Source organism: Rhinoderma darwinii, chromosome 11 (genome assembly GCF_050947455.1).
Source record: "Rhinoderma darwinii isolate aRhiDar2 chromosome 11, aRhiDar2.hap1, whole genome shotgun sequence".
In the NCBI taxonomy this organism is placed as follows: domain Eukaryota; kingdom Metazoa; phylum Chordata; class Amphibia; order Anura; family Rhinodermatidae; genus Rhinoderma; species Rhinoderma darwinii.
Window position 1 is genome coordinate 36,590,057 of NC_134697.1, and position 21,561 is coordinate 36,611,617.

Sequence of the window (21,561 nt, forward strand, 5' to 3'; positions counted from 1 at the left end):
CAAACTGAAATACAACTTTATGCGTGAACATACCTAATAGGTTTTTTGACCCATCTCGTGATTTTTCATGTTCTGTCCAGTTGTTCTATTCTGTGCGGTACCTTCTGTTGGCGCTCCTCCCCAGTATGGACTGCTATCATACAGTGTACAAATACCTAACAGGATGGTGAGGACAAATCAGACCCTTCTTAGGAAAAAGTATTTTCTTTAAGAAACTATTGGTGTATGTTGTTTTTTGGCACTGTAGTTTGTCCCACTATCAATTGAGGTGGTAAACATCGACCCCAATGGATTTCACCCGAGCTTGAAGTGCGTTGAACATGTCTCGGGAGACTTGACTTAACAAGTGCCTCTGTGGAGCCACCCACTACTATACAGAATACTGGAGTTGGCTTCTGTAAAGGATCTGCCAGACACAGCTTCTGTGTCGACGCCCGTGGTTAATCAGTCTGCATCTGCTCCTAGGTCTGATAGGCTGCGTTCACACGACCTATTTTGAGGCGTAAACGAGTCGTATTATGCCTCGATTTACGCCTGAAAATACGGCTACAGTATGTCGGCAAAACATCTGCCCATTCATTTGAATGGGTTTGCCGACGTACTGTGCCGACGACCAGTAATTTACGCATCGTCGTTTGACAGCTGTGGGTATGTGCACAAAATAAGTGGCTTTTACTTCTGAAAAGACAGACTGTTTTCAGGAGAAAATAGCTCCGTCGTTTCAGACGTAAAAGCTCCTCCTCGCATTTTACGAGGCGTCTTTGACGCCCGTAATCTTGAGCTGTTCTTCATTGACTTCAATGAAAAACGGCTCAAATTACGTTTCAAAGAAGTGTCCTGCAATATAAATTACTGGTCGTTGGCACAGTACGTCGGCAAACCCATTCAAATGAATGGGCAGATGTTTGCCGACGTATTGTAGCCGTATTTTCAGGCGTAAATCGAGGCATAATACGCCTCGTTTACGCCTGAAAATAGGTTGTGTGAACCCAGCCTGTCAAACGACGACGCGTAAAATGACTGCCTCATCAAAGAAGTGCAGGACACTTCTTTGAAATGTAATTTGAGCCGTTTTTCATTGAAGCCAATGAAGAACAGCTCAAGATTACGGGCGTCAATGACGCCTCGCAAAATGCGAGGAGGAGCATTTACGTCTGAAACGACGGAGCTGTTTTCTCCTGAAAACAGTCTGTCTTTTCAGACGTAAAAGGAAGCTATCGTGTGCACATACCCATAGAGTGACTCGATCTGCTACCACTCAGGCTGGGAGGCTGAGGAGTGGGAGAACCTATCACAGCCTGGCCAGACGGTTCTAGCTCCCGCCCTCGGTCTATTTATACCTTGATTTCCTGCTTGTCTTTGCCTGTGATTGTTTCCTGGCTCTGCTGCTCCTGCTATTACTATTGACCTTGCTTCATTTTGACCCTGGCTTTACTGACAGCGCTCCTGCACTGCGTTTGGTACCTTGTACACTCCTGGTTTGACTCGGCTCGTTCACTACTCCTGTTGCTCACGGTGTTGCCGTGGGCAACTGCCCCATTTCCCTTAGCTGCTGTGTACCCTTTTCTGTTTGTCTGTTGTGCACATATTGAGCGTAGGGACCGTCGCCCAGTTGTACGCCGTCGCCTAGGACGGGCCGTGCAAGTAGGCAGGGACTGAGTGGCAGGTAGATTAGGGCTCACCTGTCTGTCTCCCTACCCCGACATTACAGCTTCCCCAAGTTTTCCTGTGTTCACAATTTTCACCCTCAAAGCGGATATGTCACCTTTAGGGGTTGTGCATGGATAGGCACAACACTATTGCGGAGCCAGATGGTTAGAAAGGATGCTGCTGGTGCCGTAATCCCTAGAGTGTCAGGTGCCAACCTCGCTGGGGAGTAAATGCAGGTAGATAAAAACAATGGGAACCAGGTGGGATCTACTGTTAAAAAGCAACACCATCCAGGCGCAATATTTCCACGAGTCCAACACGTTTTTGGGGAAAAATATAATTTGTCTAAAACAATAGATCATAATAAAATGTATATAAAAAAGAGGGAGGGTCTCGAGGTACAACGCGCTTTGGGGGGGAATCCCCTTTCTTTGTGGACAGTTAGGACATTTCGCTCGGTGGTAATGGTAGTGGAGCAGCTGGGGAGGTCAGCTTTGTGGTGCTGAAACTCCTTCCGGTGAATCAGTTCTGTTTGCCCAATTGTTAGGCAACAGGCTGTCACTTGGAGGCTGCGCCTGCCCGATGTTGGCTTCAGCCACGTCACAATGTTGCTAGGTGACCAGCCGACGTCAAAATGAATGGGGCCAGGGCACATGTACGTGGTGGCTGCGTTAGTTATAAGAATAACTTTTGTGTATGCGAGGGGGAATTGGTGGGAAGGGAAAAGGGTATGGGGATGCCTAGGGCTCTGTTCTGTCTGAGCTTTCCGTCGGAACAGAGCCCTGACAGACACAAACGGAAACCATAGGTTTCCGTTTCCATCACCATTGATTTCAATGGTGACGGAGCCGGTACCAATGGTTTACGTTTGTCAACGTTGTGTAAAGATTCCGTTGTTTTGACTAAATGAATAGCGTAGTCAACTAGAGCCAACCAAATGCAATGCTTAATCTGTTTCTTTACCTATAATCTATGTAAATTCTAGTTTCCTGTTACATGTGTGCATATAGCATTGTACAAACACTTCTTAGAAGAACTCAGAATCTGCTAAATCTAAAACAACTCGGGATTTACACATTAAACCCTATATTTGGCTCCATATGTTAGTGTATAAATTACCTTAATACACTACTATTAAATGAGAAAAAGGCCTTTGCAGTATTTTTATTGTTTTACAAAAGTTGACATATCCCACTGTATGCCTATACAGTGGGATATGTTGCAACCTTTCCATCAGAGGTATATGTCAGGAGATTCTCCTGACTTGTACCTCCAATGGCTCTATGCAGAGGGAAGAGAAGAGGGGAGGGATCAAAGCTACAGAAGGGAAGAGGGAAGGGGGACAGCGCCAGGTTGAGCATGGGCGTAGGAAAGTGTATACATTTAGGCTCTGGATAGAAAGAGACATTGCTAGTTTTAAAATAACCTCTTCTCTGCTTGGTCATCACATTGACATGGTAGGATGGGCAAAAGGGACTGACTGGCCCATGGTAGGAGCAGAAGATCAAGTTCTGAAATTATATAATAATTGGAGGGGGTTAATTCACTTATTAGGGTTAGGGCACAAATAAACTATAAATCCTTATTTCTGTAATGTCCTGTGTGTCGCTATAACAGTACAGTACAGTGTGGCACTATCATAACTCCTAAGCAGCACGCCCGCTGTCTCAGGGTTATTTTTGACTCCGATCTTTCCTTTACTCCTCACATACAAACACTTTCACGCTCCTGTCATTTTCACCTCAAAAACATCTCCAGAATCCGCTCTTTTCTTACGGAGGAAACCGCCAAAACTCTCATTGTTGCTCTGATTCACTCTCGTCTTGACTACTGTAACTCATTACTAATCGGTCTTCCCCTCACCAAACTCTCCCCTCTCCAATCTATCCTCAATGCAGCAGCCAGGCTCATGTTTATGACCAACCACTACACCAACGCCTCTAATCTGTGCCAGTCACTGCACTGGTTGCCCATCCCCTTCCGAATAAAATTCAAACTTATTACTCTCACCCACAAAGCTCTCCACAGCGCTGCACCTCCTTACATCTCCTCCCTCATCTCTGTCTACCACCCTACTCGGACTCTACGTTCTGCCAACGACCTTAGATTAAAATCCTCCATAATCCGAACCTCCCACTCCCGTCTCCAAGATTTCTCTCATTCTGCACCCGTCCTCTGGAATGCGCTACCCCAGACAATCAGATTAATTCCAAATATCCACAGTTTTAAACGTGCTCTGAAAACACATCTATTTAGACAGGCCTATAACAATCCCTAATCTGACTCCTTTCCATGGCCCTCCTTTTAGATTAGTCATCAGAATAAGATTCCCTCACACTCCTTCTCTTCATGTCCGTCATACACGGATACTGGCTGGTGACCGGCTCATGCAGCTTTATGTTACCACCGCATGTGTATAAAAATGGCCGGACCATTGTACAGAACAAACACTGTTACACTTTGTGTCTCCCTTATTTCCTCATAGATTGTAAGCTCTTGCGAGCAGGGTCCTCACTCCCCAGGTTTGAATTGTAAATTAACTTTGTCACTATGTAATGTCTGATATTATTTGTTTCATGTTCCCTCTAAATTGTAAAGTGCTGCGTAATATGTTGGTGCTATATAAATAAAGATGATTATTATTATTATTGTTATTATTATTATAGTACACACTTAAAATGGGACAGGTTGTGTATAGCAGGATGGTGGGCCCTGGTACATCAGACAGGCAGCATAGCCTGTGATCAACTTTTAATTTCCTGCATGTAGCAAGTGGGTTCCATTAAGTGCGCTCTATTTTTCATTACTGTATGCTCTTAAGCCCCGTCCTGGATGATGTCAGCAGAACTTTTAAAGACTCGAGAAGGGAGTAACTCTAATCAGCAATTTATTGGGCCATGCAGTGGTAAATAGGTTTAGGCCCCATGCCCACTTCTGTTTTTTCCTTCAGAGTGCTAGCCGTTTTTTTGACGGCTAGCACCCTGATCCATTCATTTCAATGGGGCCATGCACACTTTAGTTTTTTTGACGGTCCCGTTGTTCCGTTCCGACAAAAGTAGAGCATGTCCTACTTTGGACCGAGATTCCGTGACTGTGGGGCCCATAAAGGTCAATGGGTCTGTCAAAAAAACTGAAGGCACACGGAAGGCATCCGTGTGCTATCCATGTGTGATGGAGCCGTTGCCTAGCAACGGCCGGGCGGGCAGAAGTACAGAAGAGATATTGCACTGCACTAATCGGCAGCCCCTTCTCTCTATCAGTGCTGGATAGAGAGAAGGGGCAGCCCTTTTGGGCAGAGCAACCGCAGCGATAGAAAGAAAAAGCAGTTCATACGGCCGTTGTCTTGGTGACGCGTCCCTCTTCCGACCTCCCTGGATGACGCGGCAGTCCATGTGAATGCTGCAGCCTGTAATTGGCTGCAGCAGTCACATGGGATGAAACGTCATCCCAGGAGGCCGGACTGGAGGAAGAAGCAGGGAGTTCTGGTAAGTATAAACTTATTTTTTTCTGAGTTCGGGGTTTTTGTAGGAAAAATTAGAAATCTATATTGTAAGCGTCTCGCATAGTACTCACTGTCAAGCGGTAGTCACTGTCCAGGGTACTGAAAGAGTTACTGCCGATCAGTGCAGCCCCTTCTCTCTATCCAGCACTAAACTCTTTCAGCACCCTGAACAGTGACTACCGCTGGACAGTGATTACCATGCGCGGCACACGGAAGTGTACATGGAGTACACACGGGAACCACACTGATCCAATCACGGACACACGGATCCGTGAAAAACGGCCGTGAAAACGGTGATGGAAGTGTGCATGAGGCGTAAAAATCTGTAGTATAGTGGTTCAGTTGTTGGGGGTTTGAAGATTGTGTTTGGCTAGGACTTGAAGGCTGTGAAAAGTGTTCAGAACATTACGTTAGGGCCTAACCTTGTAAAAAAAATGTATACGGGGTATGAATTTTCTTTTTTTTTCCCAATGTGAACCTATGGGGGACATATCCCACTGTTTGTCTGTACAGTAGGATACATTGCAGCCAATTGTCAGGTATCCATCGGGAGTCCTCCCGACTTATACTTCCAATGTGGGCTTAAATCGTAATGGGAGTCTTACCTATCAGATATAACCATTTCTGTTTTTTTTGTTATTCTTTTACTTCTGATTTAAAATTACAGGTAGTAATTAACGTGGGGCCGGCTTTACATTTGTGGGGAATGTGACATTTATTAGTCTAAACCGGAATGACAGCCTGCAAATACATCTTGTATGTGTAAGAATTGTGTCACTTTAGACATTCCTACATTTTCTTCTGAAAGTGCTAAAATAGTTTCTGCAGTTCAGTAAACCAAGCAATGTGAAACAAGCAATATGCTAAAAGAAGACCTATCACCTTTCCTCAAGGGGTCTGTTTTAGTAAATAATTGTATTTCCCATGAAAAAACTATTCAGGAGCCCTTTTTCCTGTTAGAAATGTATAAATAAATTGACAGCTGGGTGTACCAGTTGGGGGTGTCTTCTGTTGTAGCTATTCGTGCCGCTACCTCTCCCACTAAGAATCCAATCCTGCATCCGCACCTGATAAGGGCAATGTATTTATATGACTATTGTATTTTTTAATCTGTTTCTATCAAAATACTTTGAATCACCATTGCTTAATCAGCACTATACTAACATAATTATAATTTTCAGTTTTTTACCTGAGGCTTACCTCCTAGTGGTGGTGCCTGTGCTTAGAGCATAGCCGGGGGGATGGTATTTAGACACAAGGCTAGGGCAGCAAACTAAATATTTGGCCTGGGCAATGGAAAGGTCATTATAATTCCCCAGACAGCGTTCCATTACAAATGTTTTCAAGCTATATTAAAAGGTTTGGAAGAGAATAGACGTAAGATCCAGCGACGTACGGTGAGTAAATGGAAATCCTGGTTTCCACTTTATTGAGCAGTCAGAAATGACATGTAAAACACGGGAGGGAGAACGCAGTGTAGGTGGTCCTCAAAAGGCAAGTAATAGAAGCCTGCGCGTTTCGAATACAAACAGTATTCTTAATCATGACCGATATCAGCCATGATTAAGAATACTGTTTGTATTCAAAACGCGTAGGCTTCTGTTACTTGCCTTTGGAAGACCACCTACATTGCGTTCTCCCTCCCGTGTTTTACATGTCATTTCTGACTGCTCAATAAAGTGGATCCAGGATTTCCTTTTACCCACCGTACGTCGCTTGATCTTACTTCTATTTTCTTCCATGTTGTCTGCCGTGTGCCGTCGCGGAGATCGGGGCGAGATCTGAGTGCAGGACGCAAAGCTGGTGAGGTGGAGGTTCCCTCCTCCCTCCCTCTTTCCTCATGTTTTTTCAATATTAAAAGGTTTAGCAAAGGTTGGAAAATGTCCCTAAAGATAATCTGCCACCATGTTAACCCCCCCCTACAACTAATGTAACACCTGGATAGGTGTAAAGATGCTGATTCAGAATATATAATTATCCCTAGCATTCCCTGCTGTAATCCTGCAATTGGTCTGTGTTCTTAGGAGTTCTCTGTATTATTTTGCTGTACTAGGGAGTCCTAGGTATACAAATAGCCCAAGTCAATCCCTGCCCGTCCTGTTTAATTGATTGAAGACTTGATAATCTTATCGGTGTGTGAGGCGGACCAACTGGAATAAACTGAATATTCAACAAGCGGGAAAGAGTGAGCGCGGATTATACTATATTAGCATAAAGCAAGCCGATAGTTTGCAGTATTATTGCAGAGGAATGTCGGTGAGTACAAATACAAGAATTACATTTTTGGAATCCGCAGCTTTTCATCTATACTGCCATTACAGTAGTTTGGGGCGGGGTTACATTCTGACAGATTCGCTTTTAAAGACAAGAAAAATAAGTTATTGTTTAAAAAAAGTTACACAAACATAAGATTCTTTCTCGGATTGTCCTAGAAGTATAATGCAGCAGTATGGGTTGGCGATTTAGAAATGTGAACTGAAACGAACAAATCTACAGAGTCTGCTTTGAGTTTTTATGTTGCTGCTGGTAAAATAAGTTGGTTGAATAGAGTGACATCAGTGATGCAAGTAATTGTACAAGATCTCTTTGCTGCTGTATGTACTATACTATGTTTTTAGAATTACACATTTTTATTATTTTTACTGGCATAGATGCCTACTATAGAAATACTTATTATGATTTCTGCATCAACAGTTACTCTGGGAGTTCATATAAAAATTGAAATCATCATGATCTGCAGCGTCATCAGTCGTGAGTTTATTGAACTGTAAAGACACTGAAAATGAAAACTGTAGCTGAGTGATGAGGAAATACTGTCTACAGTTTACCCAATCTACGTAAAAAGTTTGACTTTCTTTGCTTTACTTATATTGTATAATTACAGCCTATATTATAATCTAGGGGGCTCTATTCACCATTCTGCTGGCTTCAGAGCTAAAATATAACATCATTCTTTGCTGGCTCAATATCTGCACAGAGTTTGCTGGTGATTTGCATTCTTAAAGTATCTTATTACACCAGGCACTGTTCAGCAATATAATTAGAGAGGAAATTATTCCTCTATCGCATTATAAAAACTTCAGAGTATAACAACATGTTGGTGGTTTAGTGTCCTAAAATATAGTGACAGGCTCCCTTTAAGGAGTAAAAGCCTATCGTACGATGGCCAGCAGAACTGAGTGCAGCTCTGAACTGTAATAAAGGCTGTAACCCAAGATCAGCGGAAGATTTTCAACTTTTTACTATATATAAACTGTAAAAGTTTATTCAAAGGTGGGCCTACCCTAAATGGGTGAATAGTTTTGAAGCCAATTTCTGGGGTAAATATTTTATGTGTTTCTAGATTAGCATTCACTTTATACATCTGTTTGTTTGCCATTATTGTCCAAGAAGCAGCCATTGCTTTTTCCTTTCACATGTTGTCGATGAGTTGGGAGATTTATAGAAAGTGGGGGTTTGCTTTGATACCAAGACTTCAGGAGTTTGTTTACTTGCTCATGCTCAGTGATTCCATGCAAGTGGTCTTCCTCCTCTTCTGCCTTCTTTATCATTTGTGCAACCTTCATCTCCTTGTGCATACTTTGGAAGAAATGGAGAATGCATTTGTGGGCAAAGTCCCTTGCATGTTCACAGCAAGTCTCATCAAAGATCTTCTGCTCAATGTCAACGTAGTTACTCCAGTAGCGAGTTTGTAGAAAAGATGTTTGATCAAAGCAGGGCTTGAGAGTTCGAGCAAGGAATGCCAAGATAATAAGGCACAACAGGATACTCCATCCTAAAGCCTAGATAGAAGGTATAATAAAATAAACTGTGAAGCATTAAGTGTGATATGGGAACAGAATAAATGAAAATATTTAAGGGATTTTATGGAGTGAACATTGATAGCCTATCCTTAAAAAAAAAAAAGAAAAAAAAAAGTCCACCAATGATTGATTAGTGGTGTTCCAAACTATTGGACCCCCACCACTCTTCAGAATGGAGCTGAGCTGCAGTACCAGATACAACCGCACATACGGACAAGTTGTTGTCCCAGAGGGCCCCCACCTATTGAACATCAATGTTCTATTTTCAGAAAACCCCTTTAAAGGGGTTGTCCTAAAATAAAAAATTATCACCGATTCATAGGGCCCCCCTATGATAATTTTCTGATTACTAGGGCCCCCACCACTGGGACCTCCACCGATTTGTGAGAATGGGGGTCCTGCTCCCCCATATCCTCCTCACTGCTTGACTGCAATGAGGAGGACATTGAAGAATGGAGCGGCGGTCCAGCATGTGCGCTGCCGCTCCATTCAAAGTGTATGGGAATAGTAGATACAGCGGACGGCTGTTTCCATCATTCTCAAAGATATTGAATGGAGCAGCGAGCGCATGCTCGAATGCCGCTCCATTTAAGCTCCTCACTGCAGGGGATGCAGTGAGGAGGATCTTGGTGTTCAGGACTCCCGTTCTCGCAAACATTTGTAAGGGGTACCATGTAAAGCAATATATTTTATGAAAAGGCTCATCACGAATAAGCTTGTTACATAACAAACCATTACATAGCACTATGCAGTGCAAAATCGCTGTTTTCACTGGACTAAGGATGATTTACCTGTGACCAGCATTTTAAATATCTTGAAACCGCTTTTCTTGAAGTGTTATTCCTGATCATGACGTCATCCTTACAGGGCACCTTATAGAGCAGGAATTGCATTTCTGGGGAAGTGTTATTTGCAAAGCCTGGGAATTTGTCTGGATCCACAGAGCCGCTAAATGCACAGACAAAACATTTTCCATCCAAGAGTGTAGTCAGAATCCAGACCACTGGAGCAACCATGGCACGTGTGAAGACTGAAGTACACATATATCTGAAAGTACAAAGTTAAATTAATATACATATTTACACATGAAACATTCCGCAACACTTTTATGACATGACCTGAAACAGCTTTCACCTGCAATAATTTGCCATGATTCAGCCCCCACGGTCAAGTGGAGAAGCATCTGGTAATACCCTTTTATTGAACAGCCTCATTCAGGGCAACATGAAACAATGCTGGTTGTCCTATTAAATCATACTGCTGCTAGGGCATATAGCAAAATCTGCCTTTTAGTTGGAGGTTGAACAAGCTCCATTGGTGCCTGAAGTAGGAGTCCCTAAAGTTAACCATGATAGCTCTGCTGAGCATACACGTTATTGGCTGTAGACAAAAATGTCATGTCTATTTTACATATTTATATGATATTAACAATGAAATATAAGTTTCAGTACATGACTATACTACTACAGAGGTAGTGCATATTATTATCTACACTGTAAATCAAGATCCGCAGAGCCTAAAGCATTGTTTCCCAAACAGGGTCCCTTGGGCCCTGATCAGGGGTTCCACAGAACAAAGCAACAGCAAGACCTGTAACTTTTACAGTAGGAAAGATAAACAGATTTCCTCCTACTCAAAGATGCTTGAAAAAGCATTTGCCATATCTCAGCCAAATTAAAGTTCTGGGCAACTATAGAATTCTTTACATGTCTTCGAGATAATGAGAGTATGGGTTCTCTGATAAATATTTTCAGGGGTTCCCTCATAATAATAAGGTTGGGAAGGTTAGGAGTTTTTAGATAGCTATTAGACCAGATGTGCATTGCTTACAAAGTCGTTGATATTGTTGCTATGAAAGGTATTGATGTAACAATTTACAACATTCCCAGAGAATACTGATTGTTCTTAGGTAGGGTGTGCAGAAAAGAAAGGACAGTTTGAGCAATTCTACCTGGGAAAAATATGAATACAATTTAACTCCAAATTGATGGAAACTCTCTAAAGTCAATAGGAGATTAACGAAATAACAAGTAGAGCAATTTCCCATAACAACCAAATGAATAAATGGACTGCTCATGTATTCCTTTGCACCAGTTTTGAAAAAAATCGCCTCCCCTCATATCTCACTCTAGAAGGCATCACAGAAAATGAGTCCGTATTGGCTAACCAGTGCACACACGGATTTTGGCCCTTGGGCCTGATCATCACATAGTAGGGATCTGGTGCATTTATGGTAAAATAATGGATGAAATCTGGTGAATTGGTTAAAAAATGAATTGAGCAGTAATAGGACTACACAATTTTTTTTTAACTGTGGATAGATGCAGCTTTGGCCTCCAGATTATAAGGTCCACAACTAGTCACATCTAATAAAACATTCAGAAGATTTGACTGGGTCGGGGTTGGCAATATTTAGGTCTATGGTCATGTATAGCATTTTGTGCAAAGGATTCAGTATTACTCCAGAAGTAGAAATATTTTCCATTATTTATATTGATTACAGGTCTATCATTTGTCAAACTCAATTAGTTTTACTATTAAAACACAACATAAACAATTAACCCTTATGGGCTTTTCTTACTTATTTAATGCTATGTAGTTTTACTATATCTAACGAACATTCTTCACACGACTTGACATGAACACTTACTTCACAATCGCCAGGTCTTTCTTTCTTCTGCCTGTGGGTCTCCTCCACTCTTCTATCATGATAACCGATTGTCTGTTCACTATAAGACCACAAAGAAAAAGGGCAATTGGAGGCACAAACATAATCCCCATGCCATATATCATGTTGTATCTGGGAAGGCACGGGCAATTAAAATCTAGTGAATTGTAGATTTTAACACTGGCCAGAGCTAGAAGTCCGCAAATCCCGTTCATAACCGATTCTGAGTTTGACTGGAAGTACTGAAATATCATCTTAAACCGATCCATGGTTGTTCTGATTTGTTCTCTATTCCAAAGTACGTGTAAGAACTCTGTAAACTCGTAGCTTTAACCCTAACCCTGCTTTTAAAAGTATTTTATAGGTGTGATTATTGTCTAGATTTGAAGATGTATCGTCCCGCAGTAGATCGGTCTACAGGATAAAGCTTGATTGAATGTTCTCGTAGAGTGTGATGTAGAGGTTGTCAGGCTTGTGTAGGTAAATGGGCTAGTCAAATGTTTGCCTTCATGAATATATTATTGACTGTTCTCTTGAAAGGGAGTTGTCTCTTTTACAGAACAGACACATGAGAATACAAAATCAATTTGAAACAATTTGATTAAAAAGAATATATTGTGACATGTTTGTATATATTTTGTTTATTTAGATCAGGTTTTACATTATACACACAACCCGTTAGACAATTAATATAAATAGCACAAACAATAAAGAAACAGTAAGAAAGACTCCTTAGCCGGGCAGAGCCACTTTGTTGTTAGTCAAGGAAACTCAGTTGTCACTACATTGTACCATCCATGTCACATTTGTGGGCACAGGGGCAGCTAAAGCCACTTTGCAGCAGCTTAGATCTAAGATGACTGAATCTTCTTGTAGTGGGTAGAAGTTTGGCAAAAAGACAACTCGCCGTCTAATAATTCAATATGTTTTTGGACCCCTGTATCACTCTGCTCCTTGGAAAATATGTTTCTTTAGATATATTTAGCTTTGATGATCTGGAAAATCTGCACCAAGTATTGGAGGGCGGCATTTGTACCATTGGTCGACATATACCAGTGTCTCCACTGGAGCATCATTGAATTTTTTTCTATCATAATATACTTCCTCTTCTCTGTCCTTTCTTGTCCCTTCAAAGTAATTCTTCACACACCTCTCGGCTAGCTTACGATTGTAATCAGTACACATCTCCTCAAAACATTTCTCCTCCATGTCGGAGTACTTGTTCCAGTAGCGCACTTGCAGATTTTCATGAGTGCTGAAAAGTGGAATCACAAAACGCATAATAGCACCAAGCAGGATAAGTGTCAGAACTGATATACAGCCAATGCCCTATAAAGGGAGAAGACAAAGTCACATCTACTGACAATAATATAAAACAAACAAGGACCACAGCTCACAAACACAATAGGTAAGGTAGTAAAACAGTTAACTATAAGACCACGATCACACAGAGAACTTTTTGTATAGGAACACACTGTGCGTATATAGTGCAGATTTTAAAATACGCAGCATAGTACAGCATCCGTGTGGATGACATTTGAACAGATCTCATCCAAGCACAGCAGAAAAATATCAGCCGAAAAAACGTTCATAAATTCACCTGCTGTGCAGTTTTTTAAGCTGCTGCATTTCAATTTATGCTTCGGAATCGCTGCTCTTCAGTTACATTCAATGGGGAGGTAAAACCCGCAACAAAGAGCCATGTGTTGTAACTTTTGTGGTGGAAATGCTGCAAAAATCGCAAGTTAGAATATTTTTTTTTTAAATGTAAAATTCATTTTAAAAAAACTTATACTTACCCTTGGCCATTCTCATACTAACGCGATCCTCTGTTCTGAGTGCAGCCCAGGCTCCTGGGATGACGTTTCATCCCATTTGACCGCTGCAACCTATCGAAGGCTGCAGTGGCCACATGGACTACAGCGTCATCTCAGGAGGTCGGGTTGCGTTCAGAACAGAGGGACGCGTTGTCAAGGCAACACGTGGGAGGTAATTATAAACTTTTTTTTTAAATTCGTGCAATATTTCTGCAACGGACATGACGCCTGAAAAACTGCACCACAATTTGGAGCAATTTATCAGGCAGAATTTTCTGCGGCTTCCAGGACAGATACGCTGTGTATTCGCCCTGTGTATTCCTACCCTTCATGTGAAAAAAATCTGATGTCGATTTGGCTAAGAATCCAAAGCAGATATCCGAGGCTGAACCTTGTATTTCTGCCGCATGCAGAGTAGCCTATTCAATGGGGCTAATCTGCGTATGGACACCCAATGTGGTTTTCGTTCGGAATGCACGTGGAAATCGTGTCAAGATGTAACATGTCGCTTTTTTTTCCCAGCAGCTTCACAAATCGTACTGATAGTTTGCTACAATGTATCAGTCTTCAATCTAGGATGTTCAGTTTAGAGTATTGTCTACACTGGATACAGTTGTATCTACTTCTCTTCTGAGAGCAGGACTAGGTCTGTACCAGTTTGCAACTTGGGAATCTTTACAGTAGTGTTCTTATTCACTAACAGCAAACCAATATCTTGAAAATGGTGAGGAATTGAAACACAAGGGGGAATTTAAAAAAGTCGCAATTTATGGCGCTTGCCATATATACGCAATAATTTTCGTCTTTTTTCTTTTTTTTGTCGATCACGGCACTTTTTTAAGTGGGTGGAGCTCAGTGAGAGGGGACGGGGTCATCCACGACTCAACAGATTTACTATAATTTACTCTAGAAGCTGGCTGTATTTATAGCGGAAATCTACGCTAACTCGTAGATTTCACTTTATGGCACATAGACAGCCCAAAATGCAATGTGAAAGCCTTATGGGTGATAAAAATCTGTAAAGATGTAATACTTCTCGCCACTGAGGTTTTGCTACAATGTATCCAGTCTAGGCAATCCCCCCGTACCATGACATGTAGTTTCATCATGGAGCATAAAGGGGTTCAATTCAAGGGTTCACTTTTTCTCCCTGCACTGTAGATGTTTACTCAATGTGCTCAATATAAGACATTGACAGTACAACTGTTTGTGTGCTATTAGTTTAGTTACATTGTGTTTGTCTATAAATATAACTTAGATAACAACCACACCATGTAATTTCAAAGCGTACACTTACTTTTTCTTGCAACTGTATACATTTACAAAGTCTCTGGGTGAGCAGCAAAATAAATTTAGGTTTTCTAACTTTTCATTATACCATAATGTATGTTAATGGTCGATCCCTTCAATGATGGGTAACCAAATGAAGTTCTGAAGATTGTTGTATATTGATCATCAACCTTTGATTGGAATGTTTAGACAAGGATGTGTTTTTATAGTTGGTTCGGTCACTTTGAAAATACACTTAAAATTAGCCAATTTTGTTGATATTCAGATTTGCTTGGTTTTGCCACTTAAATCTAAAATAAAACCTTATTTTCCGGTACTCAAAGTACATTTTCCAGTCTGCTGTCTAATCCGTTGGGTATTGTATATACATTTTATACACATTTTTATATATTTTTGTAAAATTTTTTGGGGGAATAAGAAGCAAAAAAACTGTATAATAAATGGACAGCAGAAGAAACCATTAGGACAGATTGAGATATGGCATTGCTATTTACTCAGCCTGTTCTGTTGTACATTCTTTTCTGTATGTTCCACATGTGCATAAAATGATTTTGTACTGTTACTATATAACTACACGTCTCCCCTCAACCAGTGCTTTTTACCTGTGATAAAAATTTGAGGAACCTGGATATTGCTTTCCTGGTTGTGGATTTATGGAGAAGGTCAAAGTTTTTGCATGGCACTTTAGCCAGAAGGACTGATGTATCATATTCAGGGAAGTCTGCAAATCCCCCAAACTGGTCAGGATCAAGTGTCTCACTGAATGCACAGACTACTGGCTTTCCGTCTAGTAAACAGACAAGGATCCACAAGATGGGTGCTGCTAGTGCTCTGCTCAACATTGCTATGAACATTTGCCTGAAACAGGAGAAAATACCAGTCAGTTCTATCGTAGTGGTTTGCAATCTCTGTGTTGAATGGAATTGTATGACTCCGTTATTGTGAGGTTCACTATATTTTCTCAGTCACTTGGGTCCCAGGACACTATTTCTTGTCCTCCCATTCTATCCACTCACAAAGATGTTAGCTAATGTGTTGATCAAAAACACATTGACAAGGACTGGCTCCTTCTTCAACAAACTCAAAAAAAGGCATATTGTTAAGATTTTATATATTACATTAGCATATCTTAAAGTAATGTCCACCTTTTAAACAGCATTTTATATTTTATCTTTGTCTGATTTGTTAATTATATTATATTTATTTAGAAAATAGGAGAATTAATATATCTTTGTAGCAGTTAGAGTTCTGTTTTTCCTGATACAGTGCTCCAAATACATTGGATATTAACGGAATATGAAATAAGTGTCTGATAGTGTGGATCCTCACCTATTGGGAGAACGGCTGACTGATTGTAGGATGTGGTCTGTGGATCCCTGTTCTCCCATTAGGTGGGGAACCTGATGTAAACCCCCCCCCCCACCTATAGCATACAACTTACACATTGAACTCAAGAGTAAAACTGTATGCATTAGGCTCTCTAGCTCCCCTTGGTGTCACTTGCAGGCATCCAGAATTGTATCATTTAATTTTAACTTTACAGGTGATTTGAAGCGCTGTATAAGAAAAACAAAGCACCGACCCCTATCAAGGTAGAATGTTAGAGCTTAAAATGACATAGTGTTAAAAGATGGACACTCGCTTTAAGGTACGAAGAGTGAAGCCTTTCAGTATTCCATTCATCCGTTACCTTGATCTCCTATAACTTCTGAAAGTTTGTACTACACTCATAGGGTCCACTTACACGGCCAACGTGGGCCGTGTAAATGAGCGGCAATCAATGAGACAGCGAGTTGATCGGCACTTGTTTGATCCTTTCACAAGGAGCTATGTATGGGGACGAGCGATCATTACTACGATCGCTCGTCCCCATACATTTCTATCATGTCCATGTTTACACAGGGAGATGTGCTGCCGACACTCATAATATTTCTTGCAAATGTCCAAGATAGAAAAAGATCGGCACTGCTTTGGCTCTTGGAGCACTATGAGTCTCAGCAATCAAACAACCACACAAATCTAAATGGATTCCATTAGATCCACAACAGGCGGTGCTCAGTGGTATGATGAGAGAAGTTTCGGTACAATAGTGAAGGTAGAAAAGATCCACGGCACTTACCATTTGTAACGGCCATGGCCGCGGACGGTCGTTCCTACTCAACCCTCGACGGCCGCGGCCATGACTCTGTGAGTGCTGGCCAGGATCTCCTTCCTAGGAGACGCCAGCACTCACTTCCGCCTTGCCTCACTGGGTCCTGTAGGATGAGCTTGCGCCCGGCCTTAAAGGGCCAGTGCGTGCGCATGAAAAGTATCTCTAATTAGCCCATGATCACCCTGGACTATAAAAGGTGCTCTGCCCTTTTACTCATTGCCTGAGCATTGTTGTGTTTACCCGTGTTAGTCTTGCAAATGGTCCCTTAGTGTTCTCCTGTTCCCAGTGTTCCCATACCTGGTACCTGTATCTTGTATTGCGTGCTACCTTGTTCCTGTGCCTTAGAAAGTTGGAGTCGTGTTATGCCACCGGTCACGCCTGTTGTGTTACACCACGCCTAGTGTGTGCTGCCAAGGTCCCATCTGAGCCTAGCCGTTGCTACTATCTGAACTACTACAGGTACCCTTGTGCTTGGACTATATATACATTGACTTGGTACACTGTTTGGCCAGCTGCTATCCCACTACGGTGGTACGGCCCAGTGGGTCCACATACCCACAGATCGTGACACCATTCAGTAGAATTTTCATTTATTGTTGTGGCAAAACAGGTAAAAGCAGTATGGATTTGGAGCTCAAGCCTACGGCCGTTTCGCCTGCACCCACGCTTTGTCAAGGCCTTGTTTTTCCGCAAAAATAAATAAAAACTCTGTGAATACGAGTGCCGTGGTTCTTTTCTGCCTTTACTATAATATTTCTTGCTGCATAAACAATACAATCAGCCCATGAACGAGCAAACTCGTTCACAGGCTGATCATTGCTCTGATTGCACAGAGCAATGATCGGGAATGAGTGTTCATATGAACGCTCGTTTGCCCGATAATTGGTTCACATCTGGCATTAAGGCCTTGTTTAGATGTGGCTGATTTTGTTTCAGATTTTTGGTGACAAATAACAATAAAATACATGTGACTGTTTTTTAAAATACCTATCCACATGTAGCAGAATAAAATCTGTGCAGAATTTACACCTGCAGCATGCCTATTATGTTGCAGAATTGCCGGGAACTTACAACGCAGAAAACTGCAGCAAAATTGACATGTATTTGTTGTGGATTCACTAGAAAACCCTGGTGGAAAAACTCTGATTGAACCCTTATAATAAAACATAAGTTTTATATTCATGTCATCAGACCCCCCCCCCCCTCCCTAGGTGACTGATCTTGGGAGATTATAGCAGTTGAGATTTTGCATTTGATGACCGCCATTGTTTTCCGTGACATAAGCTGGCACAAAGGCGGTCTGGTTACACTCTCTGCCTCTGACTGCATAAAGTATGTATGCTCAGGTGAGTCGTTTTTTCAGTGTGGCACATAATCGGAGTACCCAAAGCAAGCCCACACAAATACCTACATCAGTCACTTGAGGACAAGTACCCAGATACATTTTATCATCCACATGAGGGAAAAGAAACTGGCAAACAGATCAGCATAATAGTTTGATGAGCATTAACTTTGAAGCATTGTGTGTGTGTGTGTGTGTGTGTGTGTGTGTGTGTGTGTGTACATAGCTGTGCAATGATACTGGATTAAGACACACAAAAATAAAAGGTATGAAAACAATGACAAACAAAGTAATAGGACATGTGGCTCTGCATGTGAGATATAATGGACATATATTGTTCTGCTAAATAAATGGAATTGTAACCATACACCAAGCCAATTCATTCACATGAGCAACCTTGATCTTTGGAGGAAGCTACACTGTGTGGCCAAAAGTATATGGACCCTCCTCCTAATTATTCAGTTCAGGTTTTTAAGCCATATCTGTTTCAAATCAGTGCATAAAATCAAGCACACAGTCATGCAATCTCCATAAATAAACATTGGTAGTAGTATAGGTCATTCTTTGCCAAGTCCGTTTGTCAAATTTCTGACGTGTCAGATCTGTCCCAGTCAACTGTAAGGGCCATTATTGTGAAGTGGAAACTCTAGGAGTAACAACTGCTCAGCCAGGACGCTGAATGGTGGTATTAGTGGAGACTTGGAACAGAAGGAGAGGCAAATTCTGCCCTGTAGGCATTTCTTAACCGTAAAAGTGGTTGGAAAGTGCAGCTATCCCCTTTGCTACTGGGTGATGGGAACATGTGCAGGATTCCCCGCTCTATAGGAACTACATTGTTGGCAAGCGAGCTAGTGGGTGGGGAGTTGACTCAAGGGTCATGGAAAAGTATGTAGAGGTGGGAAACAAACACCAATCCGTTGGTGATAGAACCTGGCATCATAATGGAGAGCCCATTTTGATATTTGCTATGATCACCCCTTTCTCATACACCACTGTGGAAGTCGTATTCACAGATATCCATAAAACAGATTGCAAATGCTACAACCCCATACACTCATATTCCGTTTCTAGCAGCAGACAGTACTTTTTCTTAGTAGGAAGTAGGAAATTGTTCATATGATTTAGACTTACTTTAAAACCTTCTTATTTTTCGCTCGGCTTCCTTCAGGTCTAGAATATTCTATTGTCAAAGAACCACAATATTGACTGACAAGAATCCCAACAAAGAAGAAAATAAATGGTGGTGCCAGCAAGACCATCAGAGCATAAGGTTTGTTGAAGCCTGGTACACATGGGCACTTGAATTCATAGGTCTTGTAAACCATCATGCTTGCTAGGACAATTATCCCACAAACTACATTCATCTTGGCTTCTGCGCCCGACTTGAAGTATTTTATAACTTTTTCCATGATGGTTTCTAGAAAACAAACATCAAAGAGCAATACTTTTATCTTTGTTAGCACTTTATAGTAAGTAGAAAAGTATTTTGCTTGCCTGAAAGATAGACTAGTAAGGCCCTGTTCACAATGGCTTTATGACTTTACTTATATGACTGATCTGTTTTGATTTGTCTTTTCCATATGCTAGAATAGCACAGCGTGCTATGCTATTCTGACCGTTAAAGTAACGGAAACCTGGCAGAAGAGAACTAATGCAAAACTGATCATAGCTTTACAGGGTTGGCGACCATATAGAATTTCAGTGCTTGCAGTTGAGCTAAGCGGTTGGACAATTTCCTCCATCCCTGACTGTTATGATATCGGAAGATGCAATTTCCTAACTTTACCATTACTAAGGCTTATGCACACAGGTGTATTACAGCTCAGGTTTGTACTGAGCATTGTTTCTAGGGCCAAGTATCTCGATACATCGTAGTCTGACGGAGCCGTGCAGACTCCGGGCACTGCCATACAGGCTACGTGCCCAGGGCTTTGTCGTGTGCACAAGCCCTAACGGTTTCAATGAAAGCGGGTCACGCAGGATCCTCCTGTAATTGATCACATCTAATTTATGAACTTAGATGTGATGAATAGCAGCTCGATCCTGCGTGTCAGAGACAATCAGCACCCGCTGTCACTGAATTTGTCAGTCCCGCGGACCTGACAGATACAAGTTTCAGTGCTAGATACAGCTGCTCTGTATACAGGATACAAAGCAGCTGTATCTCAAAAAGCAATAATTATTTTTAATAAAAAGTGTTGCACAAAACACACTGATACACATTTTTATTGAAAAAAATAAATACAAATATTTCAAAGGTGTACATAGACTTTCATTCTGATAAGAACATTGACAGTCATAAGGGTCTTTTTGGACACATGTTAACAGATCCTATTAGTTGCTATTGGACCCAACTCATGCCAAACTAAATTTCTGTAGCACCAAATCAGTTTAGGCATTTTATAGAGTACTGGATTTGACGTTATCTAACATTAAAGGGATGCTGCTCAGGAACCCTCGCTATTACAGCCACTAGCAAAGCATTGTTCCTGCTCTGGCGGACTCAGCCTGACAATGATGCTTGTGCGCTGCTCTCTCCATTGAGGTCTATGGGATTTGTAGAAAGAGCTGAGCAAACAGCGCTCTGCTGTTTCCGTCAATCTCAGTTCAGTAGAGTGCCGTGCCCAATTGATTTAATGGAAAAAGCACCCGCTGACCGGCTCTTCGAATCAGTGAACAGGGGTCATGGAACCCCTCTTCTCCTAATAGGTGAGGGTCCCAGAAGTAGGACATGCATAAGGCATGTATGGTATATCCTCCCGTAAATGTGCAAGAAAGGAAATACCCTTTTAATTATGCCATAAAATGGCATCTTTTTTTAAAATTATTATTATTATTATTATTATTATTATTATTATTGTTTGTTTGCTGATGTAATAGAGACTGTTTAAATAAAATATTTTAGAATTTCAAACCTTAAGAAAGGGCTAAAAACCTTCCAGCTTCCGCGGATCGTTTTCTTAGAATGCAGTACCTGTGATAGGTAAAGACATGCTTTATGTTCTGTAATATATCACTACGGTTCATTGGCTGCAGATTCGCAGGTAAAGGTGAAAAATATAAATTTCAGAACATCTGTTTTAACTTTCATTAATACAATTTAATAATCATTAGAAGTTCACATTACCATTTAGGAAGGGTTGTCCCATGAACAAAATTATTTTTAAGATACCGCTATAATAAACTTACAATGGCGCCCACTAGTGTTTCTTGTGTAAGAGTCTGTGCACATCCACCTAGCTGGTGCACAGTATACGCAGTTTCTTTTTGGCTGGCTCCTCCTTTATTATACCATCGCACTGATTTCACAGGAGTTAGCAACAACACAGAGTAACAG

General features: G+C 41.4%; 2 protein-coding genes across 3 annotated transcripts; both read right to left on the reverse strand.

The window, feature by feature from the left end:
- Positions 1–8,508: 8,508 nt before the first annotated feature.
- On the reverse strand, positions 8,509–11,892 carry CALHM3 (calcium homeostasis modulator 3). The gene is made up of 3 exons (XM_075842417.1): positions 11,606–11,892; positions 9,747–10,002; positions 8,509–8,934 (listed from the first exon to the last, which is right to left on the reverse strand). The coding sequence occupies exons 1-3, from the start codon at positions 11,890–11,892 to the stop codon at positions 8,509–8,511; spliced, it is 969 nt and encodes a 322-aa protein (XP_075698532.1).
- A 413-nt stretch (positions 11,893–12,305) lies between these two features.
- On the reverse strand, positions 12,306–19,633 carry LOC142663666 (calcium homeostasis modulator protein 3-like). 2 transcript variants are annotated; one of them, XM_075842418.1, is made up of 3 exons: positions 19,356–19,633; positions 15,333–15,588; positions 12,306–12,952 (listed from the first exon to the last, which is right to left on the reverse strand). In XM_075842418.1, exons 1-3 carry the CDS (start codon positions 19,631–19,633, stop codon positions 12,605–12,607), a joined length of 882 nt encoding a protein of 293 aa, XP_075698533.1. In that variant the 3' UTR covers positions 12,306–12,604. The 2 variants fall into 2 exon arrangements, 1 of the variants encoding a protein (XP_075698533.1); XR_012851130.1 differs by lacking the exons at positions 15,333–15,588; positions 19,356–19,633 and adding an exon at positions 13,423–13,509 and having other exon boundaries at positions 12,878–12,952.
- Between the last annotated feature and the right edge of the window lie 1,928 nt (positions 19,634–21,561).